This window comes from Myotis nattereri (assembly GCF_964212035.1).
Source record: "Myotis nattereri genome assembly, chromosome: 9".
Classification (NCBI taxonomy): Eukaryota; Metazoa; Chordata; class Mammalia; order Chiroptera; family Vespertilionidae; genus Myotis; species Myotis nattereri.
Window position 1 is genome coordinate 74,340,496 of NC_138084.1, and position 22,867 is coordinate 74,363,362.

At 37.4% G+C, this 22,867-nt stretch overlaps 1 protein-coding gene across 2 annotated transcripts in view; it reads right to left on the minus strand.

The window, feature by feature from the left end:
* Positions 1-1,904: 1,904 nt before the first annotated feature.
* DYNC2H1 (dynein cytoplasmic 2 heavy chain 1) overlaps positions 1,905-22,867 on the minus strand; it is a 310,341-nt gene continuing 289,378 nt past the window's right edge. For both annotated transcript variants that reach the window (XM_081098792.1, XM_081098791.1), the window contains 4 exons: positions 16,371-16,480; positions 15,364-15,445; positions 7,935-8,051; positions 1,905-2,733 (listed from right to left, as the gene is read on the minus strand). In XM_081098792.1, the coding sequence (XP_080954918.1) occupies positions 2,575-2,733; positions 7,935-8,051; positions 15,364-15,445; positions 16,371-16,480 (468 nt within the window). In that variant the 3' untranslated portion in view covers positions 1,905-2,574. The remainder of the gene's footprint in view (positions 2,734-7,934; positions 8,052-15,363; positions 15,446-16,370; positions 16,481-22,867) is intronic.

Below are 22,867 nucleotides of genomic sequence, written 5' to 3' on the forward strand. Positions count from 1 at the left end.
CTATCTACCTACCAATCTATTTATTTATTTACCTTCCTACTTGTCAATCAACCATTTGGAACAGTGCCATGATGTAGTCAGTGCTATCTAAGCCTTAATTATTATTGTAATTATATACCAGAGGCCCGGTGCTTGCACCCTCTCGCAGTCCAGGAGCCCTGGGGGGAGGAGGGGTGTCCGATTGCTGCGTGGGAGAGGCTCCCTTCACCACCTCTTCACTTGCCAGCCACGAGTCCGGCTTTTGGCTCAGTGGCGCTCCCCCTGTGGGAGCGCATTGACAACCGGGGGGCAACTCCTGCATTGAGCATCTGCCCCCTGGTGGTCAGTGTGCATCATAGCAACCGGTCGTTCCGCCGTTTGGTATATTTGCATATTAGCCTTTTATTATATAAGATTGATCAGATACAATCTATTAGTTTTGAACAAAATTCTACAAAGGACAGCTATTTGATTAAACTGTGGTTTGTCTTGTGAAAACAAAATGGACTTTTAACACTTTAAATATAGAAAAGTGTGAGATTATATTTTATAAAATAACTAGAGGCCGGTGCATGAAATTCGTACACGGGAAGGGTGGAGGGTGGTGTCCCTCAGCCCAGTCTGCACCCTCTCCAATCTGGGACCCCTCAAGGGATGTCCGACTGCCTGTTTAGGCATCGGACATTGGACCTACATGGGTAGTCAGACATCCCTCTCATAATCCAGGACTGCTGGCTCCCAAACACTCGCCTGCCTGCCTGCCTGCCTGATTGCCCGTAATCGCTTCTGCCTGCCAGCCTGATTGACGCCTAACCACTCCCCTTCCAGCCTGATTGACGCCTAACTGCTCCCCTGCCGGCCCGATCACCCCCAACTGCCCTCCCTGCCAGTCCGGTCACCCCCAATTGCCCTCCCCTGCAGGCCTGGTCGCCCCTAAATGCCCTCCCCTGCTGGCCATCTTGTGTCCACATGGGGGCGACCATCTTGTGTGTTGGAGTGATGGTCAATTTGCATATTACCTCTTAATTATATAGGATTAGAGGCCCAGTGCACAAAAATTTGTGTACTCGGGGGGAGGGGGGTTGGGAGGGACCCTCAGCCCGGCCTGTGCCCTCTCGCAGTCTGGGACCCCTCAGGGGATGACCACCTGATGGCTTAGGCCCGCTTCCCAGGGGATTGGGCCTAAGATGGCAATCAGACATCCCTCTGGCAGCCCGGCAGCCCTCGGAGGATATCCTCTTGCCAGAGGGGAGCAGGCCTAAACTGCAGTCGGACATCCTTAGCACTGCTGAGGAGGCGGGAGAGGTTCCTGCCACCACCGCTGTGCTGGCAGCCATCAGCCTGGCTTGTGGCTGAGCAGAGCTCCCCCTGTGGGAGCTCACTGACCACCAGGGGGCAGCTCCTGCATTGAGCGTCTGCCCCCTGGTGGTCAGTGTGTGTCATAGTGATCAGTCATTCCTAGTCCTTCTGCTATTAGGGTCAGTTTCCATATTACCCGTTTAATATATAGGATAGAGGCCTGGTGCACGGGTAGGGGCCGGCTGGTTTGCCCTGAAGGGTGTCCTGGATCAGGGTGGGGGTCCTGCTTGGGTGCCTGGCCAGCCTGGATTATGGGATGATGGCTGTTTGCAGCTGGTCACACCCCCTTCAGGGTGGGGGTTCCGCTTGGGTGCCTGGCTAGCCTGGATGAGGGGATGATGGCTGTTTGCAGCTGGTCACACCCCCGTCAGGGTGGGGGCTCCGCTTGGGTGCCTGGCTAGCCTGGATGAGGGGATGATGGCTGTTTGCAGCTGGTCACACACCCTTCAGGGTGGGGGTCCCCACTGGGGTTCCTGACCAGTCTGGGTGAGGGGCTGAGGGCTATTTTCAGGCTGGTGGGCGACTGAAGCTCCCAGCCTCTTCTTTTTTCTTTTTCTTTTTTTATTCTGGGATTAATTTACCTTCTATAGCTGTCACTGGAGCTGAGAGCAGGTTCCAGCTCTGAGGCCATTGCCGGCTGAAAGCAGGTACCTGGGTTTGTTTAGATTCTATAATTGAAACTCTGTTGCCATCACTGGCTGCTCTAAGCTCTGAGGCCGCGCTGGCTGAAAGCAGGTTTCTGGGGTTTGTTTAGGTTCTATAATTGCAACATTGTTTCATCCGGAGTTCAGAGCTGGGCCACGGCAGGCGGGGAACATTGACTTCCTCCATCACTGGAGTAAGCAAGCCTCATGTTCATGTTCGCTTCAGTTGCCTGGCTGCCGGCCGCCATCTTGGCTGGCAGTTAATTTGCATATCTTGCTGATTAGCCAATGGGAAGGGTAGCGAAGTTATGGCTAATTACCATGTTTCTCTATTATTAGATAGGATTATGATGCAAATGTAATAGACATCATTTATTACTGATTCCTTATATATACTATTTTAAACATCTTACCTAAAACATTAAATTATTGTGCTATTATTACCCATAAAAATAAAAACCAAATGAGATCAACAACATAGGGTAACTATACGCTCATATTTTGAACTAACAATAAATTCACCATGTATTTTATTTAAATTTTAAATAATAAATGTTTCTTTTGCTAAGACAGCTTTTATCGCCATTAGATTTTATTGATTTTTTAGAAATAGAGCTGCTCCACACTGAATCCACTGGTCTTGGTTGCCTCCACATGGAATATCCACGTTGGTTACCACACGATCCCTTTCAGCACTTGTGTAAACAGGCAAAGATATGCAATCATCAGGGGAATATGGGCCGTACACACCCTGTTTAAAAAAAATTAATTTTTTTTTTTAAATATAGCAACATACTGTTTGGAAGATGATCATTAGATAACCAAAGAGACAAACACAAAATCCTCCAAATAAGTTTTACTTAAAATTTTATTATGAAGTGTTTTAAAATAAAAATTACTATAATAAACCCCCATCATCCAGCTATAACACAGAAAATTTTATCTATAAATATATACATATGTCTAGAAATAAAACAAAAATATCACAATACTATTATAATATTTGAAAATATCAATTATCACATATCTATTATTTCATTATCCCATAAATTTAAAATATTTTTATTAAAGCCACAATTCAAATAAAGCTCATACTAGCACTTTGTTGACATGACTTCTGAATTTATAGGTTTTTCCTTCCTTGCAATTTGCTGAAGAAACTATACCAAAGATTTCACACATTCTGACTTTTATTGGCTACATTCCCATGGAATCATGTTCACCTATTCCCTGTACTCTTGTAAACTGGATCTGAGCGTAAGCTCATATTCAGATTCAGTTTTTGGCAAAACACTGCATAGGTGGTACTGTATACATCCATCAAGAAGCATATATGTCTGGTTGTCTTCCTTTTTAGATATTAGGAGCCATGGTGATCATTATTACATTCAAGATTATAAAATGATAATTTCACTCTATTATTCCTTCTTCATTTCCAGGCAGGAGTATATTTATAGATAGGAACCTTTACTTACCGATTTTTTCTAATTACCAAGGGACAATTCATAAAGTCTGGATAAATGCTATCTAATTTCCTTTTATTTATTTGTTTTTAAAACAATGTATTTATTTCATAGTGTACTCTAAGGGTGGTATCTGATTCCCTCCTCCCTCCTTTTTTAAAACAGCATTGTGAACTAGTAGATTTGATGCAGCTACTGCTGAGCTTCAATGCAGTGATTATCTTATTGATGTTTAAATTGTCAATCTTTGTGCAGTAGGAACTCTTAAGTTGTCTCCTGGGTTTTTTATGTCCTGTCATCTTTAATAGCTTCCTTGCTTTCCAGTATGTCAATATGATGTAAGCTCGTCTTTTATATTTCCTGTCCCAGAACCCAGTTGTTCATACTCTGAAGATCTTTGGTTCTTTTAATGAGAAATAGTATTAGAGATCATTATCTGGGTTCTGAGCTAGAAATGGTCTATCATTCTTCTAGGATTTTTCAGTGACTGGAGATTAGAAATATGAATTTTAAAAAATCACAAGTTCATAATAGTGTTTCTAATTTTAATCTAGGATTAATGTTTTTACTGAACTTATATAATTGTTTTCATCTAATGGAATATTACTTATTTTTTTAGAGTTGGAGTGAAACTTCAAAGTTAAACTCATTTAAAAATTTTAAAAGTGACAAATCAGAAAGCCATAGAGAATTCACCATGGCAACCTAGTTAGGAAGCAGCAAAATTGTCATAGATAGTGCAGTTGAAAAAAAGTTTTGGCATATGAATATTAGCACCTAAATACTCTGTTATTCTGTTGCTTTTCAGAATGGAAGACAATAGCATTTGTGGAAAGAACTCATTTTTGGGCTCTGGAGGACTTGTCCAGGAGCTCCTGGCCTAAGCAGGCTATGATGAAAGAGAGATTACAACACTCGCCCACCTAATGGAATGCTGAAAGAATTGATAATGTATCTAACAACTCAATATAAAGTATTATTTATCCACATATCTCTAATTCTTTAGACTGCATATACATGCCTTTTCCTTATTCCCTACTAATTTTCAAATCACTAGAAAAAAAATCCCAGCATTTTAGGATCTACTACATGTCACAGATAGCACTAGAATAAAGAGAAATGAAAATCAATTATTTTAAATATTTTCATCAAGAAAAAATATTTTTTTACGTCTAAGTGGGCACTATATGAAATTTCTATTACCTTTTCCAATCCTTTCTCCCTCTCCCTTTCTCTCTCTCTCTCTCTCTCTCTCTCTCTCTCTCTCTCTCTCTCTCTCTCTCACTGACTTTTCTGGTTCTTGATATATAAAATTACTTAAGTCCTTTTGAAAACTCATTTATTCTTAACATTCCTAAATCTTAGTCTGATTTGCATATAATAAAATTCATTCTTTAGGAAGAATCATTGCCCAAATAGATAAAACACCATCTACCCTGAATCTGTCTAATTTCTCTTGGTTTGTATTAAAGATTCTGTGAGTTACTCATGCATTCATTTAACAGTATTTTATATGAAAATGCTGTGTCTAGAATTATACAGGCTAAGCATTTCATATATACTCAGATAGAGAAAATAATAACCTTCTTTGAAGCTTAAAATTTAGCTTAGGAAACAATATATACATGAAATGTATAGTATATAATTTTTGGAAAAATAATTACCTCAGAAAATAAAATACTACTCTGGGATATGTTAATCTTACAAGAATTAATAGAGAGATTCCTGGTTGGGCCTCAGAAAAAAATGTAGGATATGAAGTAAAGGGAATGTTCAACCATTATGAGCTACTGCCTAATCTCTCCCCTCTTCTCCAATTCTGCTTAGATGGCAAAGCTTTAGGATTCAGAGTTTTCTGTAATTTTTATAACACCTTAGCCATTCCTGAAGTTAATATCCTAGTGCAGGGTTTCTTTTGAAGTGCTGCTTTTAAATTCTTTAGCAAATAGCAGACAAACATTACATATTTGTTGGACCGAAACTATCTGAATCTATGAGTGACTATTTATATGCCCAGGAAAAGTCTTAAATTATCTTTTTCTACCACCTGATATTTGCTTTGCTTCCCATAGCTTCCAGGGTCAAAAGTGAAAACAGAAGCATCATATTGAAATGTTCACAATGCTCTTCCTTTCTCCTCAGGAGATTTTCTCTGTCTCTCTTCATTTTAACGCCAAGCCACTTTCCCTTTAAGTCAGGAACTTAACAGAAATGCAAAGTTGTTTCTTTGTGTATTCACTATCAATTTACTGGTTCAGTATATACTTCCAAATCTTTTTAAACCTGCTTTGGGTTGTAGGTGTTTCTGTTTGTTTAAAGTGAGGGTAAAAATATTTACATCAAAACCTACAGTATTTTAAAAGTAAAACACCGCAATTATTTCTTAAGATTTTGCTTATCACTTCTCAAAATCTCTTAAATGTTATAATCTTCTGTAAAAAAAAGTTGAATAGCCTTGCTCTTAGGTCACCAATTAATAAATTATCACAGTAGTGGAGCTAGTACGTGGGCATTCTCGCTGTTAGCACAATACCTGTGTTGCTGGAAGTTTCATGAATGTTGTTTAACTAAATTACATTCTTATGACACAGAACCTTCTTTAATATGTTTATTAAAGATATTACAGACAAAACATAAGGCCCCACTAGGCTGAAATATTTGGATGAAACTAAAAATTTTTATTAATGACTATTAACAAATATATTAAATGCTCAATTAATGCTAAATAGCAGATATACTAGGAAGACTTCAAATAATTCATCTTATAGAACATGTAAACAAGTTAGTTTGATGTAAATAAATTTTAACAATTAAAATCTAGATATTATGATTAATCTTAAATGGTTAATGCATTCATATATCCTACTTTATTAAACCAGAAAGTGGTCCAGCTAGCTCAGTCAATAATGAGGCTAACATTTGAAATTTCATACCCTTGCCCATGGGAAAGTAACTTAAAAGTGCATACGTACTACAAATACCAGGCAATAGGCTACTATTTGAAAGAAGACACTGCACTGACAAAGGCACGTGGTGATATTAGGTATCATTTAGCCAACAAATCAAAGAAAATAACAAAATAAAACAAAAGCCAAAGAAAAAAATCCCCCAAAAAGAAAACAAAATTACCTAGTTTAATTATGTTAACTATTTTACCAATTTCAACTCAATTTTCCAACAATGAGTATTTTGAGAATTTGTTCTGTCAAGAATGTCATAACAATTTCTTTATTACATTATTTTTTAAAATGTATTTTGGTAGAGAAATACTTCCCTCATATTTTTCAATAACATGAATCTAACAACATTGTCTTCATAAATCCTTAAAGAAAAAAATACTACGATGTAGAAAAGATAGTAATTAAAATATTCATTTTTTAAAAATCAGAGTGCACACAAGGCAGCATATATCTTCTAATATACATGCTGATAATACTAGTATCTTAATATATATAAAAGTAATGTATATAGCCCGACTGTCATGACTCAATGGTGGAGTGTCTTCCTATAAACCGGGAGGTCACAGTTCTATTCCAGGTCAGGGTACGTGCCGGGTAGAGGACTCGATACCCAGTGTGGGGCATGCAGGAGGCACCCGATCTATGATCTATGATTCTCTCTCATCACTGATATTTCTCTCTCTCCCTCTCTCTCTCTCTCTCTCTCTCTCCCTCTCCCTTCCTCTCTGAAATCAATAAAAATATATTAAAAAAAATAAAAGTAATGTATAGGTTGCTTATGTGAGTGGCTTATGGAATCAATTTATGGTAGTATTTTCCCGGAAATGAAATTTTTTCTGGAGTTGAATTATCAATTTTGTGTCTGTTGGATCCAATATTCTGTCTGTTGGGTCCAATATGGTTCAGGCTGGCTGAGGACTCCTATGTTACTCTGGGGCTGATGAACCCTAATAGCATTCTTTACTGGAAAGATAGAACACAGGCAAACTGACATCCTGTGGAATGTCAAACCAGGGCATCATCCCAGACTGTTCTATAAGATCAAGCAGTGTTTCCCTAACTGTAATATGTGGACCAGGAGCTCCAGATGAAGGGTGGGATGTAGGTGCAAGAAAAAGTGTGTTAGGTAATCTTTGGCACTCTTTGGAGTATTTCATAGTCTCAAATACATCATGAATTTCCAAGGGCAGGAAATACTGTAGTTATTAAATTTGTTTAATAACTTAGTAAACAATTTTTCACAAAGAACCATTATGAAATAATGTCATCTAGAATAATTTTTGGGATATATTTTGGAGAAAGTCAATGCCCTTTATGGACAAAACCCCCTAGGGAAACCTTAATTTAGACCTATATTAATTTAACCACTAGCATTGAACTGAAATTAGAACAACTTTAGAATCTATTTCATGAACAAATGATATATAAATAAGTGTGAGTATAGGTTATATTATCTTAATGAAAATAGAAAAAAAAATCCAAGAATGAATTGATTAACTTAAAACTTGTACCTACTAAAAATATATTACCTGTGGAATCCAGCCCATAAAACAAGGGAGAACTGATGATACACTTGGAGAATCATGCTGATTTTCAGAAAGTCGATTCCCATCAAAACTGCATCCTTCCAGGCACAAGCCACTAACCTGCCATGGAAACACATAAAACATTAAAGTCTGGAGGAAAAAATGGTGGCTGAATAGGCAGACATGTCGCGTACCTCGTCCTGTGGCCAGACTGGAAAGACAAGTAAATCAGATAACATCCTCCCGGAATTAACAAATTAGACACAGCTGAGGAGACAATTGGCAACAAGGAAGGGCAGAGGATGCCTGGAGAATGGTGGGAACAGAGATGTGGACTTGAGAGAGGCAGCCGGCCAGAGGCCCAGGAGGGTGAGGAGGAAGCTGCTTTGCACCAAAGCTGTGTCCCTTAGCGACAGGTGTAACACTGAATTGTGGAAAGGGAAGGCCACAGGGCTCCCGGCAGCCAAGGAATCAAGCCCACAGCTGTGAAAGGCTGAGCTCGAGGCCTGGAGCAGCACGGTGCTGCGGGGAGAGAAACCTGCAGTTTCATTGTTGTTTTGGTTTTGTCTTTGCTTTTTAATCTCTAAACCCAACACAGGAATTTTCAATTGCAAACACTCGCCCAAGGCCTCAGCACAGGGAGAAAGACACAGACTTGAGGTGCCTGAGGTGGGGATTAACAACAACAGCAACAAAAAGATTAGCAAATCGCATCCAGTAATATATTAAAAAGATCATACACCATGATCAAGTGTGATTTATTCTGGGGATGCAAGGCTAGTACAATATCCTCAAATCAATAAACACAATACATCACATAAACAAACTGAAAGACAAAACCACATGATCATATCAATTTATGCAGAAAAAGTATTTGATAAAATCCAAAACCTTTTGTGGATAAAAATGCTCAGCAAAGTGGGAATAGAGGGATCATACCTCAACATAATAAAAGCCTTATATGACAAACCTACAGCTAATATCATACTCAATGGACAAAAACTAAAACCATTTCCCCTAAGAACAGCAACAAGATAAGGATGCCCACTTTCATCACTGTTTGCTACAGTATTGGAAGAGTTAGCCATAACAATCAGACAAGAAGAAGATATAAAAGGCATCCAAATTGAAAAAGAAGAAGTATAATTGTCATTATTTGCAGATTACATAATTTTGTACATAGAAAACCCTAAAGTCTACATAAAAAAAAAACTACTAGATTTAATAAATGAACTCAGCAACGTAGCAGAATACAAAATGAATACCCAGAAATCTATGGTATTTTTATACACCCATAATGAACTCACAGAGAGAGAAACTAAAAAACAAACAAACAAACAAAAACCAATCTCATTTACCATTGCAACAAAAAATTAAGATACCTAGGAATAAACTTAACTAAGGAGGTAAAAGACCTGTACTCCCAAAACTACAGGACATTGAAAAAAGAGCTGAAGATATAAAGTGTTCATGGATTGGTAGAATCAACATCATTAAAATGTCCATACTACCCAAAGCAATCTATAGATTCAATGCAATACCATTAAAATACCAACAGTATATTTCAAAGACCTAGACCAAACTCTGCAAAATTTATATGGAATTAAAAAATACATGGAATAGCTGCAGCAATCCAGAGAAAGAACAAAGTTGGAGGGATCACAATACCAGATATCAAGCTATACTACAAAGCCACTGTTCTCAAAGCTGCCTGGTACTGGAACAAGAACAGACATATAGACCAATTGAGCTTAACAGAGAACCCAGAAATTGGCCCAAGCCATTATGCTCAATAAATATTTGACAAAGGAGGCAAGAGCATAAAATGGAATCAAGACAGTCTCTTCAATAAATGGTGCTGGGAAAATTGGACAGATATATGCAAAAAAAAAATGAAACTAGACCACCAACTTAAAAAACACACAAAAATTAACTCAAGATTGATAAAAGACTAAAACATAAGACAACAACCATAAAAATCTTAGAAGAATCCATAGGCAGAAAAATATCAGACATATCTCGTAGCAGTATTTTTATGACTACATCTCCCAGGACAATGGAAACTAAGGAGAAAATAAACAAATGGAAGTACATCAAAATAAAAAGCTTCTGCACAGCAAAAGAAACCATCAACAAAACAACAAGAGAGCCCACTGCATGGGCGAACATATTTGCCAATGTTATCTCCAATAAGGGTTTAATATCCAAAATTTATCGGGAACTAATACAACTTAAAAAAAGGAAGACAAACAATCCAATCAAAAAATGGGCAAGGACCTAAATAGACCCTTTTCAAATGTGGACATATGGAAGGCCATGAGGCATATGAAAAAATGTTCAAAGTCACTAATCATCTGAGAGACAAAGAGGTACCACCTCATACCAACCAGAATGGCTATCATCAACAAAAGATAAGTGCTGGCAAGGATGTGGAGAAAAGGGAACCCTTATGCATTGCTGGTGGGAATGCAGACTCGTGCAGCCACTGTAGAAAATATTATGGAGTTTCCTCAAAAAATTAAAAATGAAACTCCCATTTGACCCAGTAATCCATTTCTAGGAATATATCCCAAGAAATCAGAAACACCAATCACAAAGAATTTATGCATCCCTATGTTCATAGCAGCACAATTATAATAGCTAAGATTTGGAAATAGCCTAAGTGCCCATCAGTAGATGGGTAGATTAAAAGACAGTGGTACATCTGCCCAATGGAATACTATGCTGCTGTAAAAAAGAAAGAACTCTTATCATTTGCAACAGCATGCATGGACCTGGAGAGCATTATGCTAAGTGAAATAAGCCAGTCTTAGAAAGACAAGTATCACATGATCTTATTCATTTGTGGAATATAATGAACAACATAAACTGATGAACAAAAACAGATCCAGAGACATAGAAGCATCGCATAGACCATCAAACCTCAGAGGGAAAAGAGAGGGTGAGAAGGGAGCATAAGAGATCAACCAAATGACTTGTATGCATGCATATAAACATATCCAATGGACACAGACAACAGCAGGGGGTGAAGGCCTGTGCAGGGAGGCGGGGGCGGGCTGGGAGAAGTCAATGGGGGAAAAAGGAGACATATGTAATATTTTTAATAACATTAACAAACTTAAAAAAAGAATACCAAGTAAAGTAAGAATAAAAAGAAATAATAAAAACATAAAAATAAATAAAATAAAATTCTGAGGCACACAAAAAATATTTTTTGTCAATCTGACCAAAAAAAAAAAAAAAAAGAAAAAGTCTGAAATGTCAGAAGTGAATGTATTAGATCTTAAAGAAAGGTAACACTTTACATTGTAACTACACATTCCAAATAATATAATAACAAATATTGTAGTATTTTATATGAGAATAAAGAAGACGAAGACCTGGACCAGTGCTTACTGTGAACTTGCTTTAGACTGAATTCTCAATTTTGGTAAAAGTTTTAGAAAAAAATACAAGTTCCATCAGTTATATAAATGCAGAAATATAATGGTAAAAGCCAAAAAATTATTCTTTCTCCAGGAGGGGAAAGAAAAGCATAATTACAGAACAAGAACATGATTGGAATTTTAATATAATTTTTTTTAAAGAACAGAAAAAAAAATTCAGATAATTTGATGCAAATAATTCTTGATATGTCATGCAAAGCTGAAAGAATTAAAAAGAGAAAAAGTTCATCTCTTTTTTCAAATTAATCTTAATATAAATTTAAGAAGTTATGAAAACAAAAATATAATAATTTTGGTGATTCCATTTCATATTTGTTTGTGTTCATTCTTTCAGTTTCTGCTGTATTAATCTATCCCGAGTTTATCTAAAAGCAACAAATGTAAAGTCAGTATTTTTTATTCAGAAACAATCTATGTTCTCATAAACTTGATAGAAAATATAAACAAATCTTACAAAATTACATAGTACCTAAGTTTTAACATACTAAATGAAAGTATCATAAAATTTAGAGTCACAGTTAACACGTAAAGTTAGTAGAGGTAAAATCGTTTTCCGCTATATTACAGTTTGAGAATGGTTTAGGAACAAGGAGGTACTAGGAGAATCTGCCTTGACAGTTTTGAATAGCAAATTTTACAGCTGGGTTGCTGTACCATGGAAAAGAAAAGCAATTGTTTCTTAGTGAAAGAGCTGGGATAAGAATATAATTGGTTAATCCTTAAATTCAATATTCTTCCTATATAGCATTGATGTGATGCTATACAGGCCACTTCAAGAGTTTCTCAAGTCATTTTGCTCCTGAAAAAATGTAAATTTAGTGAGTGCCTAGTAATTTCAGTGCAAGAAACTCCCTAGGTAAGGTAGTTCTTCTAAGGCCTCTTCTAGAAATTTTATTAAGTTTTAAGCTCAATTATTTCAGAAAAGCAATTTATAAAAGCAGTCCCTATTGGTAGTGCCACAACTTGACTATGACCTATGCATATTCTAAGATAGAAACTCCTTTCCTGACCAGGAGGTGGAAGGGTTTCTGGAGACTATTTCAATAATTGGTACCACTGTCCATGCATTTGCTTAATCAGACACCTGGGAAACATTCTTGGCTCCTTCTCCTAAACTTCACACATGCCACCAACTACCACTTCCTGCCACATCTAACAAAGATTTTCTCTCTATATCCTCTATCACTAACCTATTTGAAAATTTCAGTAATTTGCAGATTTAAAGACATTCTTATTGCTGAAAATGCGATGAAAACATATACTAAACTGGTACTATACAGGAGTGGGAGTGGTATCAACAAACTATATCCTCATTGCTACTGGAATTCTGCATTAAAAGAAGAAATAAAAGCAGATAAACCCCAGATATTACTTTTAATACTGAAAAAAATCATTTAGAGCAGCGGTTCTCAACCTGTGGCTCACGACCCTTTGGGGGTCAAACGACCCTTTCACAGGGGTCACCTAAGACCATCAGAAAACACATATATAATTACATATTGTTTTTGTGATTAATCACTATGCTTTAATTATGTTCAATTTGTAACAATAAAAATACATCCTGCATATCAGATATTTACATTACGATTCATAAGAGTAGCAAAATTACAGTTATGAAGTAGCAACGAAAATAATTTTATGGTTGGGGGTCACCACAACATGAGGAACTGTATGAAAGGGTCGCGGCATTAGGAAGGTTGAGAACCACTGGTTTAGAGGATATAACAAATCTCCAGGCAAATGGACTTTATAATATCAAACTCAAGAATTCGGCCAGCTTAACTTCTAGCTGCAACAGGACGAAGCTAAGGAGCCAGCTGTACTAAGTGCAGAAACAACCCTGAAGGAACAGAGCAGAATGTGAACACCCAAGAGAAAAGCATAAGGAAGTGTGGTATTCATCCTGGTTTCCTGGCTCAGACTCATAACCAGATAAAGTGACTTCTTCCCAGAAAGGGAGGAGGAAGGGAGAAAGCAGAGGAGCCTAAGAGCATCCACATTAGTAAATCTCTCTCCACACAGAAGAAAACAATGAGAGTGGGAAATAAGAACTCCCCTCTAACAATATATTTAAAATACCTGGAAAACTGCCTGATACATAGTAAATGCTCAAAAGTATTAGCTATTATTGTTCATTAATCTAATCCATCTCCTAATTTCTAGACATTTATAATTATTTTATATAGTGTATCCACTTAAGTGAGGCAAAATAAAGGTTTGAGTGGACATTATCTGAAAAATTCTGGTCAAAGAAACTTTTGCCTACAATATTCAATTTGCAAAGTATTTTCCAAAATTATGTTAGATCAGCAATTTTCAACCAGTGTGCTGCAAGAATTTTAAAACATCTGCACAAATGTACTATTTGGGTTAAATGAAAATAATTAAGTGAAAGGCATCTAAATGTGCATCTCTGTCATAATATAATTTCCTCTAATTATTTTTGTTTTGCTTAGCTTTCAATTTAACAAAACAGAAACTGAATAAAATCATTAAACAAAACAAAAAATCTATACTCAAATAATGTTAGTCATACTTGAACCTCTGATTAAAACACCTGAAGATTTAAAATAAAGCTTGGTTTTCTTCACAGTTTCAAAACATTTTAAAGGGATAGTGGGGATTAGGTTGGTCACAATTGCATAAGTATATTCCAAATAACTGATTACCATAACCTAATCTACTTTGAAAGGGCTGTTCATACATATAAGGTCTTACTCAACTGTTCTCACCTCTGAAGGGGTTAGCAACAGTAATAGTAGTAACTTTGTTCACTAAAAAGATAATTAAGCCATTAACTTATTTCATATATGATATTGCTTTTCCTGCATACTTCCGATTTTAAGTTGAATTTAACTTGGATTTAACAGTGAATTTCATGATAAACTCAGTTTTATTTTGATAAGTTATTATATGGCTTTATTTGCCAGAACCCTCCTTTTAAAAATTAAAAAATATGTCAAACACACATAAAGTCATAAAAATATTTTAACTATATATTTACTGCTCATTTTCATTAGACTTTAATATGCAGCCATGCTTATTCCATATTCCCAAGCAAATAAACCATAATGAATACAGCTGAAGTCCTCTGATATATCTTATCTTTCCTGTTCCTCTTCTGCTCTCACCTGACCCAGTCATTACCTTGAATTTAGTTTTTCATGATTCTTTAATATACATGTATCCATAAACAATAAATAGCATTTTTTCATATTTCCAATCTGTATGCAAATGGTAACATAATGCATTATACTATTTTGTAACCTGCTTATTTCCTTCATCGAGACTGGTAGGAAGGGCAGAGGCGTGAGAAGGTTGGTCGCACTGTTATGGGTGGTGGTTGAGATTACGGCTATCTCAGCTGCAAAGGCCCTCCCCCCCCCCCACCCCCATGCCGAGGAGTATGGGGTCTCAACATCATAGCAGACTCATCAGCCCTGAGCAGCAGAGCAAGGAAGATGTGCCCACATAACATCTGGTTATAAGACAAGTTCAGCAGTCTTCAGTTGGTCATTCAGGTAGATTGTTTTACATTTTAGTTGTAATTCCAGTTTGTTCCTAGGAGTAGGTGAATGTAACTTCCAACTACTCCAACTGTCATCTTGGATCTCCTGGTCTATTTTTATATGTTACATTTATATATTCTTTATTACATAGCAAATATTAATTGAATTTTAGAAAAGATAATCAAACATAATTTCAAAATTTGTATCATTTTTTTTACCAAAAGCTTTATTTTCAAATATATTGTATCCCTAAGATTCTTATTTTTGCATTAGAAAAGATTATATTGTGTACAAGTTGTTTCATGCTAAATCTTAATTATGCTGATTTTTCACATAGGTAATACAATCTAATCTATCTCTGTGGGTCTTACACTACAAAGACAGGTGACTTTGAAATTGGAGTTATAGAATCTTTTCATCACAGCAGCCAAAATATACATTTTAGACTTACAAAAACATTTAAAATTAGTTTACTACCTTAATCTGCAGCTTGGCCTCTTGCAGTCGACCTTTCCATGAAGCTACAAATTTAAGGCTATCCACAGAACAACCCATTGCCCTATAAAAGTAAAGCATCAATTCAGAAAGAAATAATATTCAGTAAGAATATGAAGATAAATACATTTCTATTTATTTAAAATTTTATAATGTACAAATAATAAAATATCTTAAGTCAGACTTCACACTAAGTTCTTAAAGTTAACAGGCTGTGCAAATTCCTTGAGGATAGGGCCTTTATCATTTTTATATCCTCCATTTTGACCATCAGCCTCAAATTCAGGCATATGATGGGTGTTGAATAAATGTTATTAGCTGAATGGAAATGTTTATAATGATCCTGAGGCATTATAAATTAAGATCCCCCTGAATAACTAAACAACAACTAAATTTTATCCAATATATTTTTGGAAGTGTCTCTTTTTCCCCTCATTCTATCTTATTAAAAATTATGTCTACATACAAGATGATAATCCAAATGTTATAAAAAAATAACTTGATCTTAATCATCAAATACTGTTCCCTATCAAGAAGCCTAATTAGCACTGTCCAACAGAATTTTCTGGAAAGATAAAAACATTTTCAAGCAGTCCAAAATGGTAGCCACTAGCTACATGTGGCTATTTGAGCACTTCAAATATGGGTAATATGACTAAGAAGTTACATTTAAAATAATATTTAATTTTGATTCATTTAAATTTAATTAGCTCCATTAAACTTCTGCCTACCATATTGTACACAAAAGATCTAGATAAATAATCAAAAATTTTAAAAAGTTAAATTTTACCTTTTTTAATTCTAATAAACAAAAGTTATGCCTTTTAACTAGTGGTAAACTGAATTACTAAAGTTAAGTATTAGGAAATAATAATACAACTATCTGGATTTAACAATTACTTTATTTCTTCACAAGGGAATGCGATCAAAAGTGAATAAAGGAAAGTATAATTACCCTCATGGACAAACAACTATTTCATTTTAATTACCTTGCAGTTTCTTGGCGAAGAGCATTGAGGAATGTGTCTGGGTGGAAGAGTTCTGATAGGTCAAGTGTATCGGAGAGAAGAGCCTGTTTTTCAGCTCTCTCTACCCAGCTCTAAAGAAGAAAAAAATACACAGGCATACATTTTAAAACTTTGTAAATTTGAAAGATAAAGAAATCTATTAACGGATTATTATGCAGAGGTCATTTTCATCTTAAAACTAATGCAGTTTCCAAGTGATCTGAAATGATGGGGGGACGGGGAGAGAAAGAATTCCACTGAACATTATGAGCTGTCACAGTTCTGATATAATATCCATTCATCACAAAAAAGCTTCCTTACACAACTTTTTCTTGGTACAAATCTACTCAAAATAAAGCCAAAAAATGAAAATTAATCTAAGATACAGGGTTGCAGTTTGGTTGGCAGGTCTCCCATGACGACTCACCTCTCAAATGTGCACAACTGGGTCTAACTCCAGAGTCCCCAGGGTCCCCAAGTCCTGGCAATGCAAACTGAGCTAGGATTCCAGATCTAGATCTGACAGTCAATTTGCCACTTTACTAAATCAAGTATTAAAGTGGAGAGTAACGTCCAGGAAGAAGTAGTTTTTTGTTAAATGGTGTTTTTAAGTAGTATTTTCTACTTATCTGCCATTTTGTAAATCAAATTACACTCTGGAGACATATACATAAAGTATGTTTAATTAGTATAATAAAAATTGCCATTTGGAACAAATAAGAAAAACAACAGGGAATTTTGTGCAACACTTATTATATGCTTTTCATGTGCTAACCAATTTTATGCTTGCTACAACCCTGAAAATTAGTATTAATACACCATTTCACAATGAGGAAATAGAGCTATGGTGAGCTTAAAGTTGGGCCCAATGTCATATAGTAAGTGCTGGAGCCAGTTATAAACTCAGGCAGCATTATGTGGTTTGCTTTTCTGTAATATTTTCTGGAGGTGCTAATGTACCCTAAGAGGTAGGTAGCTTACTGATGATTGCTGAATCAGTCTGTTTTTCAGTTGATGTACAGAGATGATACCGTAAAAACCATGCAGAATTCTCATTTGCTAAGTAACTCATTATTCATGCTTTATAAACAGTCTGGGGTGGGGGGAATTGTGTTAATTTATCACAATGTAGAAAGTCTGTGTTTCATGTATTGTAACATCCTGTTATAATACATGCATTTACATCTGTCAGCCAGGTCTAGAATGGGAGAAATTAAAATCACCAAAGCTACAGTATTTGTCTTTTATCTTAATGCATTTGACTAGGTCTCCGACATTGTAGCAAAAATGTTCCTATGTCTTTCCAACCAGTTAAAAATAAGAGTTTAAGAATATGTAACAGACTTTAGAAAGAGATCTGTTTAACAAAGAATAATTATTTCTTTGTGGATGTTATCCTTTATGATAATAACAGTTCATAAGTATCTATTTTTGTTTGTTTTAATCCTCACCCGAGGATATTTTTCCAATGATCTTTTAGAGAGAGTGGAAGAAAGAGGGAAAGACAGAGAAACATTGATGTGAGTGAGAGAAACACATCGATTGGTTGCCTCCTGCAAGCACCCTGACCAGGTCCCTGGCAGGGGAGGAGCCTACAACTAAGCAAGGTATGTGCCCCTGACCAGAATTGAACCTTCGGATCCTTTGGTCTACAGGCCGACGCTCTGTCCACTGAGAAAAACCAACTACGGCCCTAAGTATCTATTTTCAATTAAATAATTTAAAATTATGCGTAACAAATATTGTTATTCCCTATCAAATAATTTCATTATATTATCTGTCTTCTATTTTAATTACCTAAACATAGTCAACAAATATGCTTGCATGACCTATTTTGATTGTATGTAATATTTATTCCTGTTATTTTTAAAACAGTTGTCTTAAAAATATTTACTCTATGAATATTTCAAATTACACTATTATTTCATTAGAGTCTTTAAAATTAATTTTGAATTCAAAAACTCCAAAAGCGTGTTTTCCAGGAATGGGTGTTCAAATTAATTAAAAATTAGAGTGTGGCTGATAATCAGATTTTTACTTCATTAAAGTTTTAATTAATATAATTATTTTTCACAAATAAGAGAATGAATTGAAAATATTAACACAGTGATAGATTGTTTATATGCTTATTGAAACATGTAAGATAGGATCATCCTTAATAGTTATGCAAATTTAAAAACTAAAATGTAGTTGTAAAGAAAAGCAAAATGAGGCATGATAATGCTCAAATGTTAGTTGCCAGATGAATAAAATCTTAGTAGGAATGTATTATATCTATATCTATATCTATATCTATATCTATATCTATATCTATATATGCCTAATATGCAAATTGTCCCCATGGGAGTTTGATCAGGAGACCGATCACTCGCTATGGTGTGCACTGACCATCAGGGGGTGGTGTGGAATGAAGGAAGGCCCCGGCTGGGAGCTGGCAGCCAGGGAAGGAAGGCCCCGATTGGCCCTGATCACTGACCAGGCCTAGGAACGAGTTTCATGCATGAATTTCGTGCACCGGGCCTCTAGTATTTCTATAAAGCAATTTGATGAATTGTGCCAAAAAAATGGGTCATATGCTTGCATGACCTATTTTGATTGTATGTAATATTTATTCCTGTTATTTTTAAAACAGTTGTCTTAAAAATATTTACTCTATGAATATTTCAAATTACACTATTATTTCATTAGAGTCTTTAAAATTAATTTTGAATTCAAAAACTTTTTAAAAATTTTCAAGCCATTTTACTCAGTAATTCTTTTTCTTGAAATGTAAATTAAGGGAATAATTAAGAGATTATCACACATTGTTTGCTCATTTAAAATTATTAATAATATTATGAAATTAGAATAATGAGACATCTATATATATTAAAGCCTAAGTGACCATTATGACCAAATGACCAAAAGGACAGGTAGACCAGTCGCTATAATGTGCACTGACCACCAGGGGGCAGACACGCTCAATGCAGGAGCTGCCCCCTGGTGGTTACTGCGCTCCCACAGCCAACCTCCCATGGCCAGCCAACCTCCCATGGCCAGCCAACCTCTCCTAGTCCCTCCCTCTGGCTGGCAAACCTCCCGAGGTCCCTCCTCCCACCCCTACAGCCCTGGCTGGCAGCCGGCAAACCCCAGCCAGCCCTAGCCAGCCTGGCCCCTATCGGGATTGGGTGAGAAGGCTCCGATGGGCCCTGATCACTGGCCAGGCCTAGAGCCCCCAAACATACACGAATTTCTAGTTATAGAATAACATATTGTAGAAAAGAGAAATTAGCTAATAACAAATATTAGCTAGTTAAATTATGGTACATAAATATAATAAAAATTGCATAACAATAAAAATTCATATTTGAAGAATATTTAATGACACTGGAAAATGCTCATGACCCAATGTATTTACCAGCATGTAAAAATGCATACATAGTATGAATCTAATTGTGTAAAAACATTATTTGAATATGTAGAACTAATATTGAAGAAAGCATATCAAAATATATCATTTCAGCTGGGTCTGGCCTACAGCCTATTAATGATGATCTTTACTCACTTATATAATAGCAATTATCCTATCTAATAAAAGAGAAACATGGTTATTAGCGCAGACCACTACCCTTCCCATTGGCTAATCAGAGTGATATGCAAATTAACTGCCAGCCAAGATGGCGGCCAGCAGCCAGGCAGCTTAAACTGAACATGAGGCTTGCTTGCTTCAGTGACGGAGGACTGCAACATTCCCCGCCTGCCTTGCCGGCCTCTGAGCTTGCAGTTTAAGAAACATTGTAACAAATATAGAAGCTAAACAAAACCCCAGAAACCAGCTTTCAGCCGGCTGGGATCTCAGAGCTGGAGTTGATACAGAGTTTCGATTATAGAACCGAAACAAACCAGATACCTGCTTTCAGGAGCGGAGGCCTAAGAGCTGGAGCCTCAGAGCTAAAGCTGGCCCAGAATAAAAAAAGAAAAAAGAAAAAGAAAAAAAAGGAGCAGTTGGGAGCTTCAGTCCCAGCCTGAAAACAGCTCTCAGCCCCTCACCCAGACTGGCCAGGCACCCCAGTGGGGACCCCCACCCTGAAGGGTGTGTGACCAGCTGCAAACAGCCATCATCCCCTCACCCAGGCTGGCCAGGAACCCCAGTTGGGACCCCCACCCTGATCCAGGACACCCTTCAGGGCAAACCAGCCAGCCCCCACCCATGCACCAGGCCTCTATTCTATATAGTAAAAGGGTAATATGCCTCCCAGCACCGGGATCAGCGGAGCCGTGAGGCCTCCCGGCGCCGGGATCAGCGAGACAGGGGGCAGCACCCAAACCCCCTGATCGCCCTGCGGCTCTGTGTGTGACAGGAGGCGGGGCCACAACCTCCCTATCTGCCCCGCTCTGTTCCTGACAGGGGAAGGTGCCCCAACCCCCTGATCGGCCCTGCTCTGTGCCTGATAGGGGGGAGCTCCCCAACCCCCTGATCACCCTGCGGCTCTGTGTGTGACAGGGTGCGGTGCCCCAACCCCCCACCCCACGGCCCCTGCTGTGTGTGTATGACGAGGTACAGCCATAACCTCCCCATCGGCCCTGCCCTGAGTGTGAGAGTGGCGGTGCCCCAACCCCCTGATCGGCCCTGCTCTGTGGGTGATAGAGGGTGGCGCCCCAACTCCCCTATCGGCCCTACTCTGTGAGTGACAGGGGGGAGCTCCTCAACCCCCTGATGGGCCCTGCTCTGTGCATGACGGGGGGAGCTCCCCAACCCCCTGATGGGCCCTGCTCTGTGCATGACAGGGGGTGGCGCCGCAACCTCCCCATTGACCCTGCCTTGAGTGTGACAGGGGACGATGCCCCAACCCCCCAATCGGCCCTACCCTGAGCGTGACTGAGCATGGCATCGCAACCTCCCAATCCGCCCTGCTCTGTGCATGACAGGGGGCGGCGCCCCAACTCCCCAATCGGCCCTGCTCTGAGCCCGACCAGGGGCTGCACCTAGGGATTGGGCCTGCCCTCTGCCACCCGGGAGCAGGAATAAGCCAGCAGGTCGTTATTTCCCGAGGGGTCCCAGACTGCGAGAGGGCACAGGCTGGGCTGAGGGACCCCCCCCTTCCCGAGTGCACAAATTTTTGTGCACCAGGCCTCTAGTCCTATATAATAAAAGGCTAATAAGCAATTTGTCTCCTCGGGAGTTCAACCAGCCAAGAGTTCGACCACCCGCTATGACATGTGCTGACCACCAGGGGGAGGCGCGGAACAAAGGAAGGCCCCAGCTGGCAGCTGGGTGAAGGAAGGCCCTGATTGGCCCTGATTGCCGGCCAGGCCTAGGGACCCTACATGTGCACAAATTTCGTGCAGTGGGCCTCTAGTTTAGTATAAAAATAAAATGCATTAGTAAACTGATTCTGTCTTACTTTGTTTTAATGCTCTGTGTTCCTTGGGAGAAAAAGTGTTTAAGGCAAATAACAAGTAATTTAGATAATTATTGTTCTCAATGTCTTTTATATTCCTGCAACGTTTTTACAGAATTTATTTAGTATAAATTTAGGGGCTTAAGAATCTGAGAATAAATTCATCAAGAATTAAAATCTAATTTATCCAAAATAAAAATAATACAGCTAGTCATTGTTTTGACTGCAGTAAGCCAAACATTAAAAGTTATTAGCATGTTAATAACTCAGGGTATAACAAGCTTTTCAATTCACTGCATGAATTGATGGCAATAAACTGTAGCTCATCAGCAAGGTAAATTATCAGGAATTATACTGGAATTGAAACCTCAGAATCATTAAACAAACAAAATATTTCTTACTGAAGTTTGTTGTACTAACTTCAAGAAATAGTTGGTATACTACTATAGATCTGCCATTCCTCGAGTTTCATTTTTTCCTAACCTCAAACCTGGTTTATATTATTATTATTTACATCTTGTGCATTAATTAGTTTTACTAATTATATTATTTAAACAAAAGAGAAAAAGTAAGTGATTTTACCCCCAAAGTTGAGTCTTTTGAGTTTCAATCTTAAGTCATCTTTGAGTAGACTTCAGAGATGAAAGAAAAAATCTGTCTGGAGTTCAAAAGAACAAGATGGTGTTGAAACAGTTTCCTGAAGCTCTAATCATTTTGATTATATGGTCCTTAAAAAATAATTTCTTGCCTCATGTACTCCATTAATAAGGTGACCTTGTCTACCAATTTTAGAGAACTGTTTTAAAACATGTCTTTAATACATTGTAGTTAAGATTCTATCCATTAATGGTTGGCTATCCATTTACATTGACTTTAATTCCTCATAGCATTGCTCAATTTTGACTTGTTTTGTGGTTTGACTTTTATTTAGCTAAATTAGTATCAAATTTTCATTTTGATCTATTCTTTGACCCAAGAGTTACTTAAAGTAGGTATTTAATTTCCAAATATTTGAAGATTTTCTATAAATTGTTATTTATTTCTAACTTAATATTTTTTTATCAGAGAGCATATTTTCTGTGGTTTACATACATTTAC